Genomic DNA, 26,433 nt, shown 5'->3' with positions numbered 1-26,433 from the left:
ACAACCGCGTGCAAAGGAGATGTGAGTTTTCTCCAACAGAGTCCCAGTGGGCACACAAAGCACACTTCAGGGCAGGCCTTGTGCTCAGCAGGAGGTGCCCCACGTAGAACAAACTCAACAGCATCTCCAGGGGCTTTTTGTCTCATAATACTTGGGACAATTTTTTTTTAAATTTTACAGATCTTTTGCTGATATAGTATGGTTTCCAAATTTGTTTTTAATGGATTTTCTGTGTATGTAAATGTGGATCTCAGCATTGGTAGGTTTCTTGTGCTTTTTCTTTGGCTTTTTTTCCTGTTTGTTTTGTCCTATTCTGGTTTGTTCTCTTCTTCTTCTTCTTCTTCTTCTTCTTCTTCTTCTTCATCATCATCATCATCATCATCATCATCTTATTATTATTATTATTTTAAATCCCTAGTTGTGTTTTAATGAGAAAGAGAAAGAAAGGGGGTGGGTTTGAGTGAGTTGGGAAGTGGGAAGGATCCAGGAGGAGTCGAAAGAAAAGAAAAGATAATCAGAATAAACTGGATGAAAACAATATCTTAAAAATGAATGAATTACTTGTTCATCAATTCGTTCTATGTGCTTTGGTGCATTGCCTGCATATTTGTGTAAAGGTGTCAGGTCTTGGAGTGACAGACAGTTTTGAGGGGCCGTGTGGGTGCTGGGAATTTAACCTGGATCCTCTGGAAGAGCAATCAGTGCTCTTAACCGCTAAGCCATCTCTCCAGCTTCCGAAAAAACAATATATTTATAATAAAACATCTTTTAAAAAAGAGATAAGATGCCATGCCTGGCTCTGACTTCTCTGGGTCCTTCTCCATCTGCACTAACATCTCTGGGGGTCGTACTTAAACGACAAGACTGACCTGGGCATCCTAAGTTCCTAGTTGCCAACTCTTTCCTTCAACATTTGCCTCGGGAATCCAGTTTCTGAGAGAGAATATACTGCTCCAGTGCCACAAACAACGTCAGGACAGCGCCGAGGCCATAAACATAAAACACAACCTACATTTCATAATTGGCTCCGTGAGCGGCATCGATTCTCATCACGGGAAATATTGGCAACCAGAAGACACGGATAGAATGCAGCCCTGAGGACAGGCACGCAGGACTATTTGGTTGCATTCTGAACCCTGGGAGGGGCCCCGAAGAATTCTATAGACTAATCTGAAACCCAGTGTGTTCAGCAGTTGGTGCACAAGGTGAGGAGGCTGATGGGTAGACAAGAAGGACCATTAACAAGTAAAAGAGAAATCAGCCAACTAATGGGATGCTCGGTTTGTCGGTCAGGCGAGAACGCCATGGTACAGAGCTCCCGTGCTCTCCTGACTTCATACCAGTGACCATTTTGACGTGTGTGTGTGTGTGTGTGTGTGTGTGTGTGTGTGTGTGTGTAGAAAGAGGAGGAAGGAAAGGGAGAAAGAGAGAGATCTTTGGGAAACATTTACTTTGATGTGAGATGCTACTGCCTTTATTTACAGACCAGTTCATCACATTTTTGTCCATTTGCTCTCACAAAAGTCCCTTGGAGGGGAATAATTTAGCGAGTGTAATACCTTCCATTAAATAGGAATTGATCTCAAAATATGCTTTTCAAAGTTTTGACAAAAGCAATTTTCTGATTTTCTTTATGTTCCACCAAAGGCAAACACCGTTGTGTTGACAACCTAATAAATGAGTTGTCAAATAAGATATTAAACATTTATGGATTTAATTTTTAATAAAGGCCTTTAAACATACCCCCCCCCCCCGAAATATCCATCACTATTTGACATGAGGAGCAGTAATTTTGGTAAATCCAATCCTCTACTCCAGCTGAACTTGGCACAAGATATTTATGGTTCTTCAACACGACAAGCTGGTATTCCTTATGGGATGGTAAACAGCTACAACGCAGACGTTCGGAAGGCACAGAATGCCTGCACATGTCATAGAGTGTTTTGCTAGACGATGAGGAATGGACATGCTGCCTTTGTAGTGTCTTTCCCCACGCCTGGGAATCACAGAGACTTTAACTCCTAGCAGACTCCGAAATGGACTTTATCTGATACAACAGCAATATGGTTGATTTCATGTGTCAGCCTCCAAGACAACCGTGCACTGCAGGGCTCACTGAGACATATAAGTGATGGCTCCTTTAAGGCTGGAAAGAAAAAAGGTGAAATTTGGTAGCAGTTATTCCCGGGGTGCAGGATGACAGGTCATTGGGTTTTTCTCTTTATTTTGCTTTCTGAACTTTCTATAATGAGTGCGTATTATTGTAACAATTTGGAAAAAAAAAACTTAAGTCTCGTATATTATTAAAGACAAACTCATGCATGGAAAAGTGGAAAAGGCTTGAGAATCAAACACACTTGGGTCCGAAGCCCAGCTTGGACCCTTCTGACCTTGATGCCCTGTGAACAGACTTCAGCAGCTCACACTTTGCACAGATCGGTGCAATGAGAATGGTGTGCAGCCCTGGCAGGGTGGAGGATGCACGGAAGATGCTTAGAGCTTTCCTGGTAACAAACAAGGAATCAATATGTTGGCATCAATAAACGGATGCCTTGGACCAGCTGCTTATAGAACGGCTGTGAGTTAGACCAGGTGATTTTCAAAAACCCGCTAACGGTTAAAAACCCGGAAGAAGAGAAAGTAGGGCTTCACCTCCTCGGTCCCCTTTACTCCTTCTTATTACAGTAACTAGATTTCTCTGTGGTCCCCTGAACCAGTTCCAAGACCTCTTACTGGGAGCCGGGGGGTGGTGGTGCACGCCTTTAATCCCAGCACTTGGGAGGCAGAGGCAGGAGGATCTCTGTGAGTTTGAGCCCAGCCTGGTCTGCAAGAGCTAGTTCCAGGACAGGCTTCAAAGCTACAGAGAAACCCTGTCTCAAAAAACAAAACAAAACAAAAACAAAAGATCTCTTACTGGGAGAAGCTTCTGTTTGCCCTGGGTGGCAGGGAAGGCAGAGACCTGGAACCAGTCAAAGTGCTGAGAATAACCAACAACTCTAGCGCCCCCTCCAAGGCTCGGAGAACATGGTGGAAGAGGAAGCATAAAGAAGGTTAAGTGTCGGAAGACAGGAACGCTAGGACACCTCATCTTCTGAATGGGATATGGCTCCATAGCCACAAACCCTCAGTAGCATTGGCTACCTGTGTAAGGCCTTCACAAGTCTGGGCCATCAGCATTCATCATGGGTTGGGGGAGCTCATGAGACCCTACTCTTTCTTAAGGAGATATAGGCAGGTAATGGTTGCTGGAAACTGGGGGCCCTATTCCTTAGTTGTGCCAACTTTGGTTAGTCACCCTTGCTTAAGCGAAAACAAAAACCCCCAAACCCACAAGCAACCTTAATTAAATTCAGTGGGGGCACACCCAATCACACACAGACGTGGGAAGGAGTTCATTAGCAAGAAATGCTTTGGGAGGGAGGGGAGAAAAAGTAATGGTACATTATAAAGATGTATGGAATTGTGAGAGAATTCAGTTTTAAAAGTTAAACCAAGAAGAACACTGAAGTCCTCAGACTGGGATAGGAGCTGGGGAAGGGCAGAGAAAGAAACCACGGCTACTGTAATCCAAGCCTTTACTTTGTATTTCCTTACAATTAATGTGAACCAAATGAATCAGAAGATGGCATAAATGGAAGTTAAGAAACAAGGATATAGTTCGTTGCCATTCTTTTTACAATATGTGGCTATTAGCATCCTAGCCATGAGAAGACAGGTCAGTCAGCCAGGTTTATGAGAAAATATATATACTCAACAAAATATGGTGGTCGGGCTATGCTGCCCCTTGGATGGGTGCTGGTGTTGATTACAGCAGGAAGAACTGATTTACCGGCTTTAATATCCGGCTTTAATATTGTTGACATGTAGAAATGAAAACTCTCAAAACCGTGAAGAGCCAGATACACAGGTCAAATCCCATCTTGTCACACCCAAAGGGTTTCCCAAAGTCTTCTGCTGCATCGGGATTATGGACTGTGGATGCTTCCTGGGTCGCGATCAGAAAGAAAAAGGATTTTCGTCGTAATTGGATTAGCTACATTAATGAATACTGGCATAGCCCACATTACTGTAGAAAAATTCAGCAGGGCAAAAGAAGGCTCAACGTTGACCCGCCCCCTTTCTCGACATCCATGGTCTGCAGGAGTAATTGTGCTTCTTTCTCTTTCCATATGTCTGCTTTCTCGAAGTACTTTCGCCGGGCCTAGTGCAGACTCCCGGGAAAATGGCTGCTAAAGAAATGAATGGGATGAAGCTTTGGCACCAAAGCGCGAGGGAGTTTCATGAGAGTTTCCAGTGTGGAAAGAAAAATGAAACCCACAAACTGATTTCAAATGAGAACAGCATGCAGGTTTGGGCACCACCGAGCATGCTCAGGAAATCCTGGGCCCAGTGGGCCTTGGCTCAGTTAACCTGGGTCGAAGAGGTTCATTTAAGATATCTAGTACGTGGCTCTCACCCCTGAGGGATGCCTCAGATGCGTTTCAACTGTCAATTGCCCTCAGACATCTTCCTAAGCATCCTCCGATCTATCAAGGGTGGCCAAGGAGCAAATCCCATCCTCCTAGCCCTGACAATCTGGAAGGCAGGAAGAGAGGGAAGTGGGGAAGTGGGAAGAGGGGAAGGAGCAAGACAGATGCACACAGCACAGGCCTGTCTTTCCTGGTGTTCCTGGTGAGAAGTTCCTTCCTTCTCAGTCTCTTTCCTTCTTTCCAGCAGCAAGATTATCTCAACAACCAACGTCTCTTACAGTTTTCCACGAGGCTATCTTACCAGAATATTTTTCTACTTTTTTTTTTTTTTTGGTTGTTTTTGTTGAGTCTTTTTATGCAAAGCTAAAACGGAGAGCAAAAATATCAGCTTTGCCTGTGTTTCGGGACCGCCTATTCAACCCAATGTCTACATTTTAAATTGGAGGTGGAGCCTTGACTATTATAGCCTTGCTGTCCTGGAACTTCCGATGACCTTTGGGGATCCTGCAACTTCCTATGACCCCCGGCTGTCCTGGAACTTCCTAGATAGCCCTGACCAGTCTCCAATGCATGAGTGATCTTGTTTCCTCTGCCTCCTGAGTCCTGGAATTCTGGGCGTGTGTCAACACACCAGTTTAAATGTCCACTTTAATGAAGGGTTTTAATGTGTTCCCAAAGCTATCCTTTCAGGTCCCTGGGCCCCCTTATTCCTCAGAAAAACTTGCCTCAGGAATGGGCATTCGGGTTTTGAGAGATTCTAAGCTAGGAAATCGAGTTTTGGAGCCGAGTAAAGGCCTGTGCCATTATCAACAAAGAAGGGAGCAAAGAGTCAGAAGGGTCTGCAGGATCAGGCTAGGAAAGTGACCTGTTGCATACATCTGTATGAATATATCCACTGTTCATCTGAAGATATTTTAAACTGGCTTCTCCTCTAGGGGGGATGACCTATGACCATTACCTACTAACCAAGAAACAAAGCAGAAAAGAACTCACGAGTTAGCCAGATGGTTTGTCCCATATATTTGATCTTCCAAACAATCTATGACTTTCATCCCTGTTATCTCTGCTGGAGAGTCAAGGGCCTGGGTGGGTCACATGCGAGGCCAGGACCCTGTCCAGTAGACTAAGCGACAGGCCCAGTCTTTAGAAAAGAACTTAAGAGTAGCTGGTGGGGCCCTCCCCACCTACAACACCACCATGGCCGGTACAGGGGCGGCACAATCAGCAGATCCAGCTGGTGGAGAAGTTCTGCCAAGATCCGAAACTTTCCTGACCCCTGGGACTCTGGAGACAATGCTTCAAGAACTGAAAGTGACCAGAGGAAGCTGGATAATTTTCCGAAGACAAAAACTAGGGGAGCTCAAGAGATGCAAGGCCTGGAGACTCCAAAGCCCAAAGCCAGCTGCCCCGACTGGACAGGAACTGGCTATAAACCCTGCAGCAAAGCCTTGTCGCTCCTCTGTGGAAGCCTTGCGCCCAGGGTTTCTTTCTTCATCGTTTGTTTTACGAGGCCTTGGAATCTAGGGAATGACAAACCAGGATCGCCCAGGACAAGGTGGCTTCAATGGCCCCTTTGTTGTGAGGAGCCCGGGTGAGGTACTGACTAGCAACACCCCTGTCTTCATCATATTAATTATACACTTTTCCTACAAGATTGGCTGCCACCCTGCATTCCATGAGTCATACCTGAGCACTGCCAAGATAAATGTTCCAAAAGCCGACTTTTTAAAGACAACCTGCCAGCTCACCAACTACATCTTTGGTCTGGGGGAGGGGTGCTCCGATTATCCATCAAGGTCTCCCTGTATATGGGACCGCTGCCCACAGCGGTTACTGCTTCTCCTTCTGGGTGCACCGTCTTGTGGCTGAGGCTAAAGATTTCTTTTCTTTCAATCCCAAACCGGCAAGTGGAGAAATGGACGCTTTCTTTTGAACGGTATCATTCTGAGTGTTGGCGCGGCTTAAATTCCTAAGCTGATTTCTGTGAGCCACTCCGGTTCCTGGAGAGATAAGTGATCCTGGCCCAGTCCCTACAACTGAAACAAAGAAGGGCTTATAGTCGTGACTAAACCGATGTCTTCTCTGTGTGCTCTGCCTCCCTCAAACAATCACACAGATGCTGCTTTCCCTGGACTTAAGGCATTACTTTAACGAGGCTAGATTCCAAGACACAGAAGAACATCCGTACAGAAGAGAAACTCTCCGGAGCCAGCTGAGAGTTCCAGCCAAGAGTCCTATCTTTTACGTGGCACCCAGTGACGTTTTGTAGAAAGCACAATAGTGACTATTCATTCTGCGGCTTCAGAGTGACAGGCGGGCGGGCGTGCCAGAAGGCTGCCTTGGCCTCCACCTCCACTATCAGTAACCTTGGGCAAGCAACTTATCCACCCTCAGAACGTCCTCCTCTAAAAATGGGGGGGGGGTGACAGCCCTATCTCAAAGGGGCTGCGTCACGGTGCACAGAGAACTCCGTCATAAAGAACACGTAGCCTATAATCTGTCATGTTAGTACACATTAAAGAATTCTTAAATCTTTTATCTTCCCATAAAAACGCCATTGGTTTTTATGGAAAAATAAATCTTTGGGTCTGTTGTCTATGCACATAAAATAATAGATAGGATATTAGCCGTGGTGTTTTTGAGGATGGCGAAGAATTAGAAACGAGCTAACTATAAAGAAAGGATAACACCCAAGTATATTCATATATTGAAATTTACACGGTCACTCTCAGTGTTTTTCAAATGTTTTCTGACAGGGAAATTTATTCTCCTACATTCTGACCCTAGAATCTAGGAGAATAAAGCGAGGAAAAGAACTCACCTAATAACAATAGCTCAACTGTGCACAGCACAGGCTACGATCCAAACGCCACTCTTCCTAATTGTGGCCATAAATACGCACGATAACCAGCCCATTTCACAGAAGAGTAAGTGGAGATTTAAAGAGTTTGGGAATCATAGTCACTACACAATAACAGTCGGTAGGGTGAGAACTAGAATCTCCTGGTGTTTGAACTGAAACCCCTGAGAGGTGGGGTTACTAAGGATTGAGCCCAGTGACCCCCGAGTTACACCCTAAGGATCCAAAGTACCACTAACCACTGTTGTACCCTGGTTCTTCAGTACTAGCTTTCTCTGTCCACCATGGGGCTTGTTTAGGACACACGCACCCCATGCACCCCAAAATGTGTACCTGGGAGAAGCGCACATCAAAAGTCAGTAGTGACAACCTCCAGGGGGTAAAATTTTAGCGATGTCCACTTCTGTGTAGTCTAAAGTCAATAAATATGTATATTTCCACATTTTTTCCCAAAGATAAAATGTGTGAGAATACTTCAAAAAATATTGACCATAACACAAACACTGCTCTATTAACGGGGCAGCAATTCATGCCTTAACTATATGGGTTTGAGTTCCTTATGACAAAGTGACCTTTTACTTTTTACATTTAGTTCAAAACAAAAGAAGAAAGTCTATAAAAAAAGTATTTTGTGCATAAATGCTACAAAATAGTAACAAAAGCACTGTGTGGTATTGGAAAGATATTTGATGTGAATCTAAAAAGTCCAAGTAGTATTCTTGCAAAAGCAACCAAAAAAACAAAAACAAACACCCCCCAAAACTTCGCAAATAAAACAGACTATTCTGCTTGCAGAAGACACATGCACGATTGATTGACAGTGTGCACCAACACAGCTGTACTCATGCTGTTGTCATGGAGCATGTCTGCATGTCTGTAGGTGCCTGCTCACTGTCTGGACGTGTCTCCACCTGACACTCTCTCTCCCAGGAGGTGTGGACGGAACAGCATGCGGAGTGACAACTGAGAAGTGACTTCCTGTCCCTTCCATGGTTTACGAACACGACTCTACACAGAGGAGCTGAATGATGTGATAAACTCAGGAACTTTTTCTTCACAAGAAAAAAGTCAGGGAACCTAAAACTCATTCTAAGTTAATCTCGCTTCATCCACAAAAGGGTTTCTATGCTGCGTAATAAACAGACCAAGAGTTAGCATATTGGGCTGAAACTTGGCCCCCTACACCCTCTGCAACAACAAAGGGAAGGTAAAGGCCATCACCTTAGTTTTTTAGTTTAAAAATCTAACAAAATTCTCAAGCTGAAGTCTCCTGTAGAAATAAAGAGACTCAGCTGGGTCGTGGTGGTGCTCACTTTTAATCCCAGCACTTGGGAGGCAGAGGCAAGTGGATCTCTGTGAGTTCTACAAGAGCTAGTTCCAGGACAGCCTCCAAAGCTACAGAGAAACTTTATCTCAGAAAAAAAGAGAAGAAAAGAAAAGAAAAATAAAGAGACAGGAGACTCAGCTGTCTAGAGTGGGCTGGGGGCTGACTCACGGACAGGGTGGTTACCCCGTCCATGAGAAGCCCTGGTTCCATCCCCAGAACTGCAAAAATCCCAGTGCAAACCAAACCACAAACTCAAGCACGTGCTTGCTAAGTTAATGAAAGTATCACTAAAAAAAAAAAAAAAAAAACAAATTCCGAACTGGATTTCAAAACAGTCTGGACAAGGAGGGGAAAAAGTAGCTTGACAAAAATCAAACACCATACAACAACAAAAACTAAGATAGATATGGGCTCCTCTGAGTAAATCCTCCAAATGCAGAATTGGTTGCTTGAGCAGAGGAGGGACCCCAGCAATGTTAAGAAAAGAACCTGGAAGGCTTGTTCGCCTTTGAATATGAACTAGGATACACTGGCCTCGGCTTATAAAGGGGGCCATCATCATACCCGACTAGATTAATAAAGATCGCCCGTGGTCGAGGGAGTCAAGTAGTTCTTCTGTATTTTCTGCTCCTCAGAATCTCGGACCGAGAGTGATGAACCGGAGAGGTCTCCTCTTAGGAGAAATGGACAGCATGGTGGAGGAGACTTAGCAGGATGAGAAATACTGGATGACAACTGGGACCGTGTCACCCTGGACGGAGAAGGGTCTAAGCAGCAAACACGAGAGCTCTGCAGAAACGCTACTCTCTTTGGCGACATGGCAGAGCCTGACGGGAAGGTGCGGGGGGGGGGGGGGAAGGAGGCTGTGATGCGCTGTGCAGAGGAGAGGCTTTCAGAGATGCTTTCTCTCTTTTGTGCACACTAGTGAATGTCAGCTCACAGTGACACAGGGCCCCACACTAGACGTGCTTCAGACCCAGGAACAGTGCAAAGTGCTGTCGTAAGTGCTGCCTGGCATCACGAGTGTGCAAAGTCCCCCTTCCTGGATGGGTTCAAATAGGTGGGGGGCACTGTGGAAGGGATTTCTGCATTTGGGGGGGACACTGTGCCACCGTACCCATCTCCTTCCAATTTCTTCATAGAAACTTACCTGTGGGAGCTACAAGTACATTTTTATGTAAGCATTAACTAAATATGCCTCGCCTTGATCAATGAGAAAACAAAAACAAAACAAACAAAATAAACAGCTTGAAATGCAATCCGGGAGAGTCCAGAAGGTCAAACTCGATCAGCGTCTGGAAATTATGAATCAGTGTTGCCGTGGAAAGCTGAGTTGATGTCACCCACCATATCTGAAGCAGTTCACAAGATATTCAATGCCACAGATGAGCATTAAATAATATGTTTTGAAAAGGTTGCAGTCAGGCAAGATGGTGCATGACTTTAGTCCCAGCAAGGAGGCAGAGGCAGGCTGATCTCTGTGAGTTCGAGGCTACTCTGGTCTTCCTAGCAAGTTTCAGGCCAGCCATGGAGCCATGGATACAGAGTGAGACCCTTGTCTATAAAAGGTTCTGGCGTTATAGCAGAGCAACCAGCTGTATCAGGAGTGTGGAAGCCTATTGTGGAATATTAGTTAAAGATGTATCGCATTCTTTCATGCCTGCAGGATATTTGTTTAATGATGCGAAGATGTGCTACATTCTTCTATGTTGCGTTTGTTTAACTCTGTGATGGCTGTGTTGCTTTGCCTGCCTAAAACACCTGATTGGTTTAATAAAGATCTAAATGGCCAATAGCTAGGCAAGAGAAAGGACAGGCAGGGCTGGTAGGCAGGGAGAATAAATAGAAGGAAAAAATAGAAGAAAGAGAAGCGGGGAAAGGAGAAGGAGAGGAGGATGCTGGGGCGGGGGAGCAACCCAGCCAGATATGAAATGAGAAGGAAAGAAAAGATATACAGAAATAGAAAAATGGAAAAGCTCAGAGGCAAAAGGTAGAATAATTTAAGTTAAGAAAACCTGGCTAGAAAAACCAAGCTAAGGCCGGCTTTGCATAAGAAAGGATAAGACCCCATGTATTTATTGGGGAACTGGGTGTCAGTCCCCCCAAAATGGTAAAGAATAAGGAAAAAAATACAACTACAGAGGACAGATACATGTCACTGCATCCAGTCCCTGGTGTGGGAGGTCCTTCTGTCTGTGTGTTGCTTTTATTGGTTAATGAATAAAGAACTGCTTTGAGCCTATGGCAGGGAAGAACAGAACTGGGGGGGGGGGGGCTAGGCTGTATGCTGGGAGGAAGAAGGGCAGAGTCAGAGAGAAGCCATGGAGCTGCCGGAGACAGATGCTGGGAACTTTAACCGGTAAGCCACAGCCTCGAGGCAATATACAGATTACTAGAAATGGGTTAAATTAATATGTAAGAGTTAGCCAATAAGAAGCTAGAGCTAATGGGCCAAACAGTGATTTAATGAATACAGTTTCTGTGTGATTATTTCAGGGCTAAGCTAGCCGGGCGGCCAGGAACCAACAATTGGCCTCCTGCAACAAGTCCCCACTCAGATCTCATCAGAGATACAGAAGGACGAAGTCCTGGAACTGGACAGTGGTCGGTGTAACACCTCCCAGTTTCCCTTTTACGAGTACAAGGCCAGCCATACTTACAGCTTCCTGTAACACACGGCATCTGCTCAGCCTTCCTCTTGTTTCCAGAAGGCCAGTGAGAAGGCTCCCTTAGTCAGGTGCAAGCAACCAGCAAAGTGTGCAGAAGTCAGCCCTTAAGGGAGCAACACTGCCTCTAATCAAAATCCCATTTTCTTTGATGTTCTAAAGCTTTTCTCTCCCTGCAAGCAACAAAGCCCTCAGCAAAAGAACTTCCCCAACACCCACAGTTAAGCAAAGAGTGGCTCCCACCAAATGAGTCTACAGAACCCTCTCCGGTATCTAATTTGGACAGGAAGCTTCCTTTTCAGGGTATTTCTGTGACTTCCTTTGTTTGTAATTTATCAGCAAAGAAAAGAAAAACCAAACCACGAGTTTATTTTGATGGCAGTGCACCTGACGATTCCCGGACTCTAAAGCCTGCTCGGCTTACTCACTGTCACGCTATCCTGGCAGAGGATGTAAACAAGCCCCCCCCCTCCCCAAGGCTTCCTGCTGCACCCACAATTCCAGAGGAGAATTTTCACAAATGCAAACTATTACACGGGATCGGACGTCATGAAAATATGATGGCAGCTTCCTTCTGGTCCTTTTGTTTTTTCCATTGCTGAACGGGCAGAAATTGAACTCCTTGGTCTGAATTTTTATTCTTTTTTTTATCAGCCTCAGAGAAAGGCTGAGAAATTGTTCCGGCCAAGGAGTGTGTGTCTAGTGAGCTTAAGTTACCACTTCCATGGCATGAGTTTGAGGAACTTTATATTGTCTTATTTAGTCATGATCAAATCATAACATAACGGTAGACATGGCTAATTTTGCTTCTCACACAACAGAACCTCAGTTCAGAAAGTTAAAGACGTCAGTCTAACTCCTACAGCCAGCCCATGTCAGGCAACAAACAGGGACTTCCAAATGCCCGCCTGGGGCTTTTTTGCCTTTAGAACACACCGGCTTTAGGAAGGAGGATAGAGTTTCCTAAGGTGGACTCTTCATGTGTTAACGAAAGGAGACTATTGGAATTTGAAATGCCCTTTTAGGGGTGTGGATTCTGAAGTCACATGATAAAGGCAGCTGCCTCTCTACTCTGCCCAGCCTTCTGTCTGGAGACAAACAGAGAAATGTGCCATCTGTGAGAAATGAATGCTATCCTCAACCTCCCCTTTGCTTTTCGGTTGGATGTACATACGGTAAAAACTACCTTGACATCTGCGGAGGGGCCACCTGCAAGGTCATCTCTTGTCGGGCATTTGGAGTGAGGGAAGAGTCAACGGTATACCCTGTCAACGTATTTTTGTCTCTCAAAGGTTCTCGTGTTGGGAGTTTGGTCCTGAGTGTGGCAGTATTGGGAACTGAGGCCTCTTGGGAGGTCCTGAGGTCACTAGGAATGTAGCCTTGGAAGGGGTTACAGGGCTTTTGTCTCCTCTGGCTTCCTGTTTTAAGATATATTCCCTTCCTCATACCCACAGGTACTTAAGCCACCTTTTCCTGGACGCCCCCCCCCCCCCCCCGCCAAAGCTGGAGTTGTGTTGTTTGAGCTCTCAGCTTCCCAAGCTGTGAGCTGCATAGACCTTCAGTATGCCTCCTTAATTTTGTTATAACTATAACCAGAAAAAAAAAAGACAATGAACTAATGCAGCCAGAAAGCAAGGAAGATATTTTATTCTACAAATCATGCGTTAAATGTTTTGACCATGACATGGAGATGTCGGTACCGGAAGGACCTGGGGAAGCAGCTGAGACTCAGCTCTAGAATCTGCCGCTCACAGACAACACTGCTGTCCCAAGGTTCAGTCCAGACGACCCGGGATTCTCTCATAAAAACTCGAAGCAGGACTTGCACACGTGAGAGGAAAAGCAGAACTTGGCACGCAGAGCGAAAACTTGACCACTCAAGAACGAGGCTGAGTCAGGATTTCCTGACCAAATGCACCATCCCCTGGATGGCGGCTCACTAAAGTACGGATGCCTGCGTGCATTCCCTCTATGGAAGTCCCACGCTGGTCCCAGCTTGAAATAGACACTAAAGGAACTTGAAAGCACACTCCGAGAAGCCCCCCCCCCCCCCGCTTGAGGTACCAGGAGAGATGCCCAGGGCCAGGTCTGTGCCACCTATTATCCGCAGTCATGTAAGAAATAACCTCACTGGGGTATCCGCAACTCCTCTCTGCTCCTTTTCCGGAGAGGTGTGACTGTCAAAGGTTTATTCCTAGCACAGGAACGTGTCTTCTTAACGAGATCTTAGACAGATTTTCACCACGTAAAGCAAATCAAAACAGATGTTCACAGAGAAATCAAGACAGGAAGGGGTTCTTTTCAGACCCGTAGGGTGCAACAAAACACAGCAGCAAATCCCCTGTCCAGGGAGCCCCGAGTCACACTGCCTCTCTCAGACTCTCCCAGGAATCAGTTCTTGGAAAATTTTCTCTTGATCACCTTGGTTTCTCCCATCGTGTCCTTCTGGAGGACGTTCCTTCCTCTTGCACCAACCTGGCAGGGATTCCCATCATGCTTGCACTGTGAAGGCGTGAAGCTTGGTGCATCTCTTGGAACGCAGAACAGTGTCTGATGGGTCTTCCTGATAACCCTCATAACCTTCTCCCAAAGTCTTTGTGGCTAACTGATGCACAGAAGGCTTCCCAGAGTGCCCGGCAGGAGTCTGCAAAGTTCTTAGCAACTTTGGGCACACTCTGGCTGGATGCACACTTTCGACTCGAAACCCCTTGATTCAGGAACTAGCTTGGGATCTTAAGAGCTAAAGAGCGGGAAAGCTATGGCTTAACCCATCAAGAAGCACTGATGCACAGACCTGGCCCCAGGCATCTCTCCTGGTACCTCAAGGCGGGGGGGGGGGGGGGGGGGGGGGGGGCTTCTCGGAGTGTGCTTTCAAGTTCCTTTAGTGTCTATTTCAAGCTGCCCCCTGCCCCCCACACCACCAGACACCACAAGGCTGCTGCTCCTCTTGCAGTAAGTGGGAAGGCCTGGGGCGAGATACGCTGTGCCTCCATGCTGTGCACGCTGTGTGAGACTCTGGCCCAGGTGCGCAGAATCCGTCTCGGATTCTGAATCTCATCGAAAGCACTCTATACCTCTGGACTGAGAAACCGAACAACTGTTGCTTCTCTGTACTACAGAGCTGACTAAATCAGCCCAGAGACTCGCGGGTTTGTTTCGCTTATACCAGGCACACTTCCTAGGAAGACAGAGCTGTTTCGTAGAGAGGCTGTCTTACAGTAAAATTACAATGCAACCCACACAGGCAATTTCAAATTTTCTAGCAGCTAGGCTAAAACAATGCGGAGCTAGTTTTAATAATCTATTTTATTTAGCTGGTGATATGCAAACCAAAATTATGCTAATGAGGGGTTCAGGAGACGGCTCGTTCAGTTAAGTGCTTGCTGCACAAGCGCGAGACACTGAAACCAACCCCCCACATCTCTGTGGAAAAGTCAGGCACAGAAATGTAACCCCAGAGTTGGGGACACAGAGACTGAAGGGTCACCCACCCAGGGCAGCCCGGCCAGTATGCCGTAGGTTCAGCGAGAGATCCTGCCTCAAAAACCAGGGAGAATATTTGAGGAAGTTATCCAAGGTCAACTTTCACACCTGTGCGAACACAGGCACACACGCTGATGTTAACGAGCTATCTTAAAACCACCCCAGTGTCCCATAAAGTCTTCTGCTACATTCCCAGCCCATCGGACTTGGAACTAACCACATCTCAAGTGCTCACTGGCCACAGGCAGCCATGGTGTGATGGTACCAGACCCATGGCGCTGTTATCTTTCTCCTGTCCCCATCCCTCCCGTGAGTCATTTCTAATAACACCGCATTTCCTTCAGGGAGGATGCTGCGGACGGAAGCAGACAGCAGGACAGGCGGAAGGATGCACACCTGAAAGGAAGGCCTGACCCACCAAGGCCCTTTGGTGCCCTGCTAGGGAGTTTAGACTTGATCCTGGGCTACAGCCGCTGTGCTGGGGGATTTTAAGTGAAGAGTCGCGATTCAATGGGCCTTTTACAGAAGCTGTGTTGTGAGGAAGAGATTGGAATTGAGCCAGACAGAAGGCAGAGAGACTCGAATAAACCTCAAGAGAAAGACTGAGAGCCTGACCCAGTGCAGCCACGAAGGTCACTGTGGAGAGGGGGGAGGGCAGACTATGGCCAGTTTGAAAAGATGACCACCTGGCTTCCACCAGGGCTTAATGGTCATGAAAACATAGGTGTTGGGGAAGAGAGGTTTCCTACATTTGCTGAAGTGGTTTCACTAATTAAGGCAGAAAGCACAGAGGCCTACAAGGGTTTAGAGCTGGGTCCCACTGTAGACTCACTTCACTTAGTTGAAAGCACCCGAGATAACATTAGAAAAGGTACCTCTGACTGGACACACAGGTTGGCACACAGAGGGTGGGCAGAAGCAAAACGCATGAGCCACTGCAGACCAAATGCAAAACGTAAGCAGAGGCCGCACCCCAAGTGTGCTGAGCCTTGAGGAGAGGAGAGGGGTCGTACCCCAGGGGAAATGAGGCTTGAGGGGAGGAGAAGGGTCGCACCCCAGGGGAAATGAGGCTTGAGGGGAGGAGAGGGGTCATAGCAGATTTACATATAAAGACATATATATCTTTTCTCTGCATATCATACATAAAACAGATGGAAGACAGGAAGAATTCACTGGTGTTTTGTTTTCTTCTGTGGCATACTGATGCTGTGGGTTTAAGACACTGTAAATCCTTCACACACCCGTAGACACTGTGGGCAGTAGTGTCCCACACAGAACCTGTTGATCGTCCGAGAACCATAGTTACAAGGTGTTCACTGTAGTCTTCCGGACTAGCCAGTGTCTGGATGAACTGATATAAGTGTCCTCCACGCCACCGTGCTGCACTCCCAGGGGGATGTGAGAAGAAGCAGGAGATGGGGTCAGACCACTCAGAGCCTGACACTGAGTGACCTTTCAGCCAGTCAAGTCCTGGACCTTCCCCGAGCTTCAGCAGCTTAGAAGGGGCATACAGACACCACCTTGCCCGTCCATGGCAAGGCCGGAACGAGTGGACTTGTCTGTCATAGCTGTGATAAGTTATTCAGCTGGTTCTGGATCTCTGGGAACTGGGTGCCTCTGACGATGAGTGAGTGCCTGGTCATGGAGAGTTCTTTCTCCCTACACAGCCAACCTCAGGGATGACAAGGGACCTCACATTTTTCAACCAGGATGTAAGTCTTTGTGACCTTTCTCCATCACAAGGCATATTTGGTTCCTACGTTCACATGGCCTGGCTTTAATGCGTACTTTATAAAGTAACTATCAAATTTTCTAGACTTCAGTTTCGTTTCTCAGTAAAATGGGGTTCATACATGCTTCCAGGATATCTGAGGATAAAGGGGCGTGACATGTATAACTAAGGAAGGCATTTCCTTAAAACGTCTATTTGCACACGTCCCCGGTGATGGATGTTTTACCACCTCATAGAATGGAATCCATAACATAGAACTCCCCTTACAATCTCAAGTGTGAGATTGGTACCCAGGGCTCCTGGCTCTAGGGTCCATGAAGGTAGCTGTATAGTCAGTTGAGGGCTATATGTCCACACATTCCCAGAGTTCCAGCAGACACCTGGGTAGTGTCCCATACTGGTTGCTTGGGACAACAGTATGAAGGATTCTCTGTACTTAGTACTCCTGGGCACGTGGAAGCTTTGGTGACATTCATCCTGCAGGGGGCCCTTCTGAGCATTCTATGTGAGTTGGGCAAACAAAACCAGGCCCACACAGGGTCATACAGCTCACAGGGTTTATCCTGTGCTTTATCTCAGTCAGTTCAGCACTTGGCCTCACACATCAACGATCACAGGACACATCTAGATACACTGTAGGCTCCATGATTGAACATTTCAGAACTCTGGTTGAGAAGACTTTTTTTAAAAAAAAAAAATCCTGGAAACCAAGCTTCCATTCCATGTGAACACTTTCCCTCCCCATTACGCTCCCAACACCACGACTGAAATCGTAACAAATTACTTTAATAATCAGTCCCCACCAGCAGAAGTAAATGTTCCCCTTCTGAGCTCCCGTAGACTCCATCTCCCGCTAGAGCGAGCAACCTCTTCAGAGAAAAGATGCTTTCTATGAAATAAATCTCAAAAACAAGGGTAAGGAGCTGGCCTCCCACACAATACACATTTTTGACCTGTGGGTCACAACCCTCTCCACGAATGGCCTTTGCACAAGGGTCGCCTCAAACCATAGGAAAACACAGATATTTACATTCTGATTTGTCACAAAACCAAAATCACAGTTATGGAGCTGCAGCACAAATAAACTTATGGTTGAGGTCGCTACAACATGAGGACCGGATTTAAAGGGTTGCAGCATCAGGAGGCTGAGAACCACCGCTTTAGCAGATGGGAAAAGCTCTTCCCTGCCGCGGCTTTCACTCTCTGATGAATCCCCAGATGATTTTTCCCCCCAGTTTACAGAGTTGCTTTTAAATGAGAAGGCTGGACACCCCTGTTATATAGTCTGGAGTCTTAACGCCAATTATCAGACCCTTTACCTAAGTGATAACTTCAGCCTGATTATTTTACATATAAAATACTGGCATTGAGCCTGATGCTTTTCATTCTTGCTCACTCTGAGACTCATCATCCCATCTTAAAATAACTGCAGCCTCCTCAATTCCAAGTCACAGCCGCCAGACTCGGTCGGTTGTTATCTCAACTCGGGAGAATGCCCCCACCTCAGAATCCCCACAGCTGATGAAGGGAGAGACTGATTAGAGCCACCCAAGAATGCTGAGAAAGGCTCCCTGACAGATGCCTCCGTCCAATGTCTGTCCCTTTCATCCAACATCAACACCAATATTTGTGTTAACACACGTTTATTGAGGTCATAACCAAAAGCCAGGCTGCGAGTCAGACCCTCAACATAAACCAGCGAGTAAGGCTGAGATGCTCTCAAAGCCCATCCTTGAAGAACGGACCCTTCTAGCTTAGTATTTCTGCGGGTGCATTTATCAGACACTAGATAGGACTACCGGTTTCAGCCGTTGCACACTGAAGTTATACTGATGCCTTCAAGAAGCTCACAAAGCCCCTGGGAAAGCAAGAAGCAACAGTGTAGGAGAAATCTAAGCAAGGGTCTAAACTGAAGGAGGATGCAGACAGAGGGGCAAAAGAAGCGATCAACAAAGGCAGCATGACCAGGGTTTGGCTTTGAAGATGAGTTGGGTTGGGTTGGGTCAGAGAAAAGCAGACAATGCATTCGAAAGAGCAGGGCACGGAGAAAGGGGATGAAATGAAAATACATGGCAGAAGGAGCCAAGCAAAGGAAAGAGGTCATGTTTGGAAGAAGCAGGAAATCAAACCGTTCGGTTAAATTTGGGCAAGAGTATAAAACACATGAAAAACACAATGGGAGGTTGGACCTGATGCCAACCAAGAGCAGGAAGATTGGAAAGTGTCTGAACTCTAGATCTTCCTTGGCTTACTTTGGTTCCCAGTCAACCCACAGAGAGCTAAAACTGTATCCCCTAACCTGCTGAACATCAGAGCCCACCCTAGTACACCTCAAACACACACAGGACACTGCTATTAGCTCATTGGTGGACAAAGAGCATCTGACAGGGGCACTATTTTATAATCAAGTGTTTAACTTACACAACGTATTGGGTACCCACATCTAAAACCACTAGCAACATAAGAAGAGGCGATGATCTTTTGACTTTGCAAGAGAATGCGGCCACCTACAGTGTTCATGCTACAGAACCGTGCAAGCAAGTTACAAGAAAAAATATTGCAAACCAAGAAATCTCATAATGTTTTAAGGAAGTTACAATTCTGTGTTGGCCCCCATTCGTGGCTCCACAGTACCACACGTGGTCTACTGGTCGCAGGTTAGACACCTGTTAGAGCATCAGTTGTTTCTCCTCCTGACGTCATAGCGAACTGTAGCTCATGGCCATGACTCAACGTGGTAAGAGAATATCACATTGTCCATCCCTACCCTGAGGCAAGGCCGAAAATTCAAAGTATGATTTCTGCTGAATGCACATCACATTTTCACCGCATAAGGCTGCAAAATCTTAAGTCAGACCATCCTCATCTGGGGACCATGTTGCATTGAGATTGGCAGTGGCTCCTGATCGAGGAAGCCTGAGCTCACAGGGTGCCAGGCTTTCTGTGGGAAATGCTTGGAGAGGTGCTCTCAGGAGAAGCAGGTTTGCTGGCAGATGGGATGGGGAAAGGCAAAGAGGTGAAGGCAGGGAGGGCTGTAAAAATTCCTGGCCCCAAGGGAGATGGAAGAAAGATAAGGCCATCTAGGGCAGTCTCTGGGAGAAATTGTCACCAGAAAAAGTTAACACTATCTGATGCAGTTCTCTAGTTAGAAAAACAGGTGGAAGGATTCCTAGCTCAGGTGATCCGGAGAAACCACAAAGTATTAAAAGAAAAAAAAAAAAACACAAAAGGAACTTTTATCACCTAAGGTACAAGTTCAGTAGCAGCTGTAAGGAAAGGTCCTCAGGTCTCTAGCCTGAGGATAGGACAACCACCATAAAACGACTTTTAAGCAAGCAGATAAACCAGAAAGGATCCATCCCAACTACAGCAAAAGATCTGTTATGCTAGAAGGCTAGAGGCTACCGTAGAAGTCTTTATTAGAAAATGAAAATGAACGTAGAAGCTATCCAATAATCCAGTATCATGGAAATGCTAGGTGCTATAGACACACACCTTCACAGATTGTTTTCCCTCTGCTGTGGTACTGAGGGAGTCCTAACCGTTCACCGAACAAACAAACCTCCGCAGAAAAATCGACACACACGGCCTTTTTATCTATCAGTCTTTATAACTGCAAATTAGCCATTCTGATGTATCAAGGAAATAACACCTTCATACAGCCGACTTCAAAAGAGGAGACGGGAAACAAGGTTTGCTTTTCTCCTCCAGTGTTTACCGTTTCTTTAACTGTATAATGAAAACCCCATTTTAATGAGCGATTCCACTTGAAGGACACACAGCCACGGTAGAATCAATTGATGAGGTGAATCGCGTTCAACCATTCAGAGATCAACAAGCAATCACTGAAGTCTGACTGCATGGTGTATGCCCTTATACCCCGTGCCGTGCTATGGGAGCCACTCTCCTGTGCACACACCTTAGAAACACCACAGATTGAATTGTCATCATCAAGGGTGGTGACAGCACCACAGACGTCACCAGGGACGCAGGACTGCAGAGCTGTGACCGAGCAGTACCTATCCCACACGTAAGATGGACTCTCGCGATATAGTAAGAAGGGGCGGTAGCAGCCTGAATCGCGCCCTAAGCAATCTCTACATTTCGCCTTATCGTCTACGTTTCCAGTTATCAAAACTGGAGCTAAAGCTTCTTCTGCTGACTTATGTCTTAAGATGTCGGTTGCAGCTGTGTAAAAGTCCTCAGGACTGCCTTTGCGTTTCTGAAACAACCACGAACAAACACGAACTGGTAACAATGGCGCCATCCTCTGCAGACTAAGAAACTGACTTCTGGTTTCAAGACAGGGTTTCTCTGTGGGACAGTCCTGGCTGTCCTGGAACTTGCTCTGTAGACCAGGCTGACCTCGAACTCAGAGATCTGCCTGCCTCTGCCTCCCTAGTGCGCCACCACCACTCAGCCTGATTTCCCTTTTCTTTTAAAGGACTAAAACCGAGAAATTTCTAAGGCTTAAGGGCCATTTCCATGTGGAGGCCACCTACTTGGCAGTGTTACTTCACAGACCGCCATGATGTGGCTTAAGTATTTGTTTCTCTGTTTACTGCTGACACGGTGAGGTACCTTCTGGGGCTAGGAGATTCCTCTTTTCACAATGGCCCCTTGATATGTGTGAGCAACTGAAGACTTCTGTGGGGTGCTCCCCACAACAAAATGAACACAAAAGAAACCCTGCTTGTTTTGCCTGCCTAAACCAGCCCATTAACCAAACCGATTCCTGAGAAATGATTTACTATTTCAGAGATGAAAGAACAAAATTTGCCAATTAACACTCTCTCAGATATTCAGCGTTTCGCCCTTAATCTCTTAAATAATCTCTGCATTCAAGTTATTGTATTTTTATGCAAATTATCTTTTGGAGCTAGTCGTGTGTGTGTGTGTGTGTGTGTGTGTACACGCGCGCGCGCAAAGCCATACGGAATCTGACATGTTTTGTGTTCTGTTGCTCCACACAATAAGGGTTTAACCCAGCTTGAGTTTATTTCAAAACTCTAATTAGAGACTGAAGTAGTATTCGCCTTGTCCAAATAGAAAGTCATTCTTAAAGTTGATTTTTTTTCTTTGTTAAAATAATAATAAAAAAGAAACAGCAAACACCAGATACAGATTTTTTTTTTTACAGCACTCCAGTTACTTTGATAAGATTGTCCCCCATCCACACACACAGCACATTGCTTTCTGGTTAAGTAACACAATTTCATAAGGCTCATAAAATATTTTATCCAGAAAGCAACTTTTTTTTTTTAAAAAAAGAGTTCTTTCAAAATAATTGGTTTTACTACTTGAGTAGTCTTTTTTTATTTCTGACTTCCTGTCCTTTCTTTTCCCTGCCATATTGCACATCTGCGTACTCTCAGGAAAACAGAGTCTGAGTAGCAACGAAACGTTCCTCTAAAGCAAAACAGAATGATGACATAAGGGCCACACGACCTTACTCTTTCTCTGCAGAGTCTAAGATTTCCGTGTTTCTTTTTTTTTTCTCCCTCCCCACCCCCTTAAAATCTGCGGGCTGGCAAGGGCGGCTGATACTTGAGTGTCTTAAATAAGCAACTGAAATAATACACATCATGGTTTACGAAAGGGAAGCACGGCTCTGTGCTGGAAGTTCAAAGGGTCCTCACCAGCCTCAAGCTACAGAGAGACTGCAGAGCACTCAAAGCAAAACGCTGTACAGAAAGCATCTTTAATTGAAAGTGTCCGGTCTCCACAACCTTGGCACCTGCTTAAAACCAGGACTGCTGGGAGCTGAAATCTCATCAAGTTCATAAACACCAACCCCGCTGCGCACTGGAAGCCTCCACTCGCCAGGATGGGGAGGAAAGAAAAGGATGGGAGGCTTCCGTTGCATCCCGGTCCAGGTAAAGGCTGGGTCCTTAGCCCCGGTGTCAGCAATAAACGCGGACCTCCCAGCCTTGAGCGAGAAGCTTGGCTGATCTTCCAGACACGCAAAAGTCAAGTTGTTTCCGCACCTCGGAAACGACCCTCGGTCGGGTCTGCCTGCGGGCTCCCGGGTTTATCCGCCCAGCGGCGGTGCGATGACACCGCTTCGTCCCGCGGCCCCGGCGCCCGCTCCCGCCGCCTGCCCCGCGCGCCCTCGCCGCGCGCACACGGACTCTGAGGACCCGATCCCGCTGGCACCGTGGGGTGCGGGGTGCCGGGGACCTGCGGGCCCCGTTCCGGCCGGGCAGCTCGGCAGCGCGGAGCTGGAGCGCAGGGGGGCGCCCGCGCGGAGCAGCGCCAGCCGAGCCCACATTCAGCTGCCTGCCGCCCTCCCGCCCGCCCGCCCGGGAAAGGCAAGGACGGCGACCTCCGCGTCCGGTCCGCCGATCGCGGGCCACACCCAGCTCCCCGGGAGGCGGCCTCCGGGAGCCCGGACTGTGGAGTGCACGGCCGATCGACCACCTCCACCCCGGCAGCGCAGGCCCCGCCGCGTCCCGCGTCCCGGGGACCCCGGCTTACCTCGGATGCTCTGTCCCGGGCCGGGGCGCGGCGCTGGTGGCCCCTGCAGCGCGAAGGGCAAGCAGCGGAGCGAGAGCCGCGGCAGGGCCGCTCGGCGGGGCCCTCTCGCTGGATTCCTTCACTGCCTCAACTCCGCGCCGCCAGCCCCCACGCAGGGACACTCCCGCCCGCGCAGCCGCCCCCTCCTGGCGGCCGCCCGCCCCTCCGTGTCACTCACCAGGAGCACACACCCCGCCAGCGCCCCTCGCTCCGGCTTGCACACACGCCGCCGCCGCCGATCACGCCTCCCTGGGTTTTGTATCCGCTCACACGCACGTTCTGACACAGATCCCGTCCCTCCACCCGCCCTCCCTAGCTCCTTTCCCACCCTACTTTCTAGAAGAATCCCCTATACAGCTTCCGCACTTCGCTGGGTTGCCCCGCACCAACCTCCACCCCTTTCCCTCCAAACCTCCACCTCCCATGAAACTGCCCACTGTGATCCGACACTCGGGTCACTACCCGCCCGAGGAGCAAGAGAATCGGGTTTTTTTTTTTTTTTTCTTCCCTACCCAGGAAAATGAACTTTGCTGCCCCAGCACCCTCTGCAAAGGCGAGATGCTTCTCCCGGTAGAAGGTAGTAATGCTTTCTGGGGCTGAGCCAAGCTCAAAATGTAAACAAAGATAGCTTATTCGGAAATGCCGCCGAACATCAGGCCCCCTTAGCAGCGCTGGAGCTCAACCCGACCTCTGAAACCCGACTAAGCCCAAGGGTTCTGGCCCCTCGCCTTCGCTGCGGGTCTCAGGGTCTCACGCGCGGTTCTAAGCGTGCATGGTCACCCACCGAGCTGCCCTGAGCCGCCCATGGCATCGGCCGGTAATGTTTCTGCCTGGGAGCGCAGTAGTCGGAAGAGTTAAGGCGATCATTATTCATGATGGACGCACTTTATATCGTATACCTCTTCCAGAGGCAGCCGAGGGAAATGCAGGCTGCTCTTAGGTTTATTTTTGAAGGGTAACTTCCTAGCCGCCTTTTCTCCAGCGGCTTCATGGATCTCGGAGCCTTTTTTTTTTTTTTTTTTTTTTTTTTTTTTTTTTTTTTACAAAGATCTGTCTAGTCAGTTACATCTCTAGAGCTCGTGTATTCCATGTGAGGAAGCCGTTATTTGAAATGAATTACACTGGCAGGTAGCATTGGGATCAACAATGCTACCTGCCAATGCTACCCCAGCTGACAATGCCCACCCTGGTTACAAGGAAGAGTTAAAGGGAAGGAACGCGTTTTGTTAACTGACTGGGAGTGTTCGTCTACCTCATAAGGCTGGAGTGCTGAGTCTAAAAATTAACTCGAGTGAGTGCTTTAGTATCTGATTTCATCCTTCAGATAATCCATCAGGCAGGTGTGGGGTTTTTTGTCCGCCTTTTTGCAAAAAAAGAAAGGGGACAAAAAGGTTAATTAACTCGCCCAAGTTTTCTGCTAGTAAGCAGAGCAAGAGTTGGTACCTAGTCTGGGCCCCGCCATGTTGCGTAGGGCAAAGCTAGCTTCTGCCCTGCATGTCAAGGACAAACACCATTCTATTGCTCATTGAATTCAGAGGAAAATTAATTGGTAACTTGGAATGTTTCAACTCGGAGTGTGGCGAACATTTCATATCTTGTGAAGTAAGTCATTTAAGTTATGAGCGAGGGTTCCCCAAGACGAGAATTCAAAAAGGAGTAATATGTTATTGCTTCCCTAAGGAGGGGCTTGAGAAATAACATTGAACTCTGTCTTCACTGCTTCTTCTCCGGCTTCATAACCTTCCCAGGGACTCCAAATCCAACTTGCTTACTGAAGTCTGACAGAAAAACGCTTTCAAGACCAGAGGGATGAAAGGGTTCTCAGAAGCCAGACCTGGCCTTTTCATATTTGAGGGGGGCTTTCCAGTAAGTCATACCTATAATAAAAACCGCTGTGTGGGACAAGCGCAGAGAAGTCGAAGTGATGAAAAAAACATAGCAAAGGTTACAGTTAGACCAACCCGGCATCAGCGGGGTAGAGGCCCAGCCCACGCAAGGACAAGGATGTGATAACCTTACGGAAACAATAGGATCTTTCAGGAGTTAGACTGACCCAGCAAGAGAAATCAGACTACTGAATGTTTTATAGTTTCAAATCAAACTTAGACCGTTGGTTGCTCGAGTTAATTTACCCTGGAAAAACAGACGGTATGTTTCTTGAGAACAGACGGTATGTTTCTTGAACCAAAGGTTTAAGACGCTCACTGATGTGTAGATAGAAACTTCTTCCATGTCAAATAACTAACAAGGCTGAATTTTGATGAGTCAAACATAAAAGATTACAAAAGCATATAAAATAGATCCCCACTACCGCTACATGGAGATTTAAAATCCCAAAGAAACAGGAAGTGAAAGGGATAAGTCCGTGTTTTTGAGTCCATGTTGGAAAATTGAAAAAGTGCTTTGTTTGAAAATCATAACCAGAAGGCTATGTCAGTATGACACTCTGTTCAGGATTATTTTGTAAGATTATAATCCATGAATCTTATTTTTACTGTGTGTGTGCTTTTAACTAAATTTCAAAGAAATAAAAAACTTCTTTAGGACCAGAGCAGAAAATGTCTTCATGCGGGCAAAGTGTGTTGGTCTCTATTTCCTAACGTCCCCGTGCAGATATTTTAATTGGCGGTCACTTCCTTCTTCCACATCGCCTCCTCAGTCTCTACCCAGTGTCCACTGCAAGCATCCAGGTCAGTAAAGCTGACTGTCACAGTACTGATTTCGGCAAAATGTCATATCCCCAGCTTTTCAGTCTCCGTTGGGCCAGACTCCCGAATCTTCAGGGTGTGGGTCCGTTCAGAGCAAAGCAACACCTTCAGGAAGGCCTGCTTCAGGCAACTCTGTATCCATTTGAATCCATGTATCCATTTGAATGTCTTAGTAAGTGGTCTGGACAGGGCATTAGGCTGCTGCTAGGCTCCCAGGCACCAGACATCTTTTGTCCTGATGTCCTGAGGTGACCGGCCACCTCAGAGAGACCCTGGACGTTGTCCGTGCAGGTGCTGTCACTGGGTAGAATCAGGTTATCTCCCCTAGGGAGGTGGCATATAACTGTTGGAAGATAGGCACTCTTCAAGACCACAGTGGGATTTCACCTCTTTGTTGGACGGGAGCACAGCCCAGCAACTTGCTCCAGCCAGTGATGCAGATGGAAGAATTGGCGATCACCTCTAGATGAGTACACTTGTGACCATGGTGACCAAATCGTCTTTTCCCCTCAGTGCTACAAACAGTGAGGTGCACAGAGGGGACAACTCCTTCAGATGGGAGTCAATGGCTTCATTGAGCACAGCCACATCTGTGACCCTGAGTGAGGATAAAGCTTATTTTAAGCCGCTGGGGCTGGGGCTGTCTGCTTCTACATTACAGTCTAGTCCACT

The 26,433-nt window shown here is 47.1% G+C and overlaps 1 protein-coding gene across 8 annotated transcripts in view; it reads right to left on the bottom strand.

Annotated features, from left to right (window-relative positions):
• Window positions 1-23,950, bottom strand: part of LOC121458927 (SPATS2-like protein) — a 156,872-nt gene extending 132,922 nt beyond the window's left edge. For 4 of the 8 annotated variants that reach the window (XM_041668331.1, XM_041668332.1, XM_041668339.1 and 1 more), the window contains exon 1: window positions 23,838-23,950. In XM_041668331.1, the coding sequence (XP_041524265.1) occupies window positions 23,838-23,927 (90 nt within the window). In that variant the 5' untranslated portion in view covers window positions 23,928-23,950. Of the gene's footprint in view, window positions 1-23,014; window positions 23,175-23,231; window positions 23,283-23,837 lie in introns of those variants that run through there. The other 4 variants (XM_041668335.1, XM_041668333.1, XM_041668336.1 and 1 more) reach the window with 2 other exon arrangements.
• Window positions 23,951-26,433: the final 2,483 nt, after the last annotated feature.

Source organism: Microtus oregoni, unplaced genomic scaffold (assembly GCF_018167655.1).
Source record: "Microtus oregoni isolate MIOR12 unplaced genomic scaffold, Mior012 000018F_ref0000195, whole genome shotgun sequence".
NCBI classification, from domain to species: domain Eukaryota; kingdom Metazoa; phylum Chordata; class Mammalia; order Rodentia; family Cricetidae; genus Microtus; species Microtus oregoni.
This window is presented reverse-complemented; position numbering and strand designations above follow the sequence as displayed.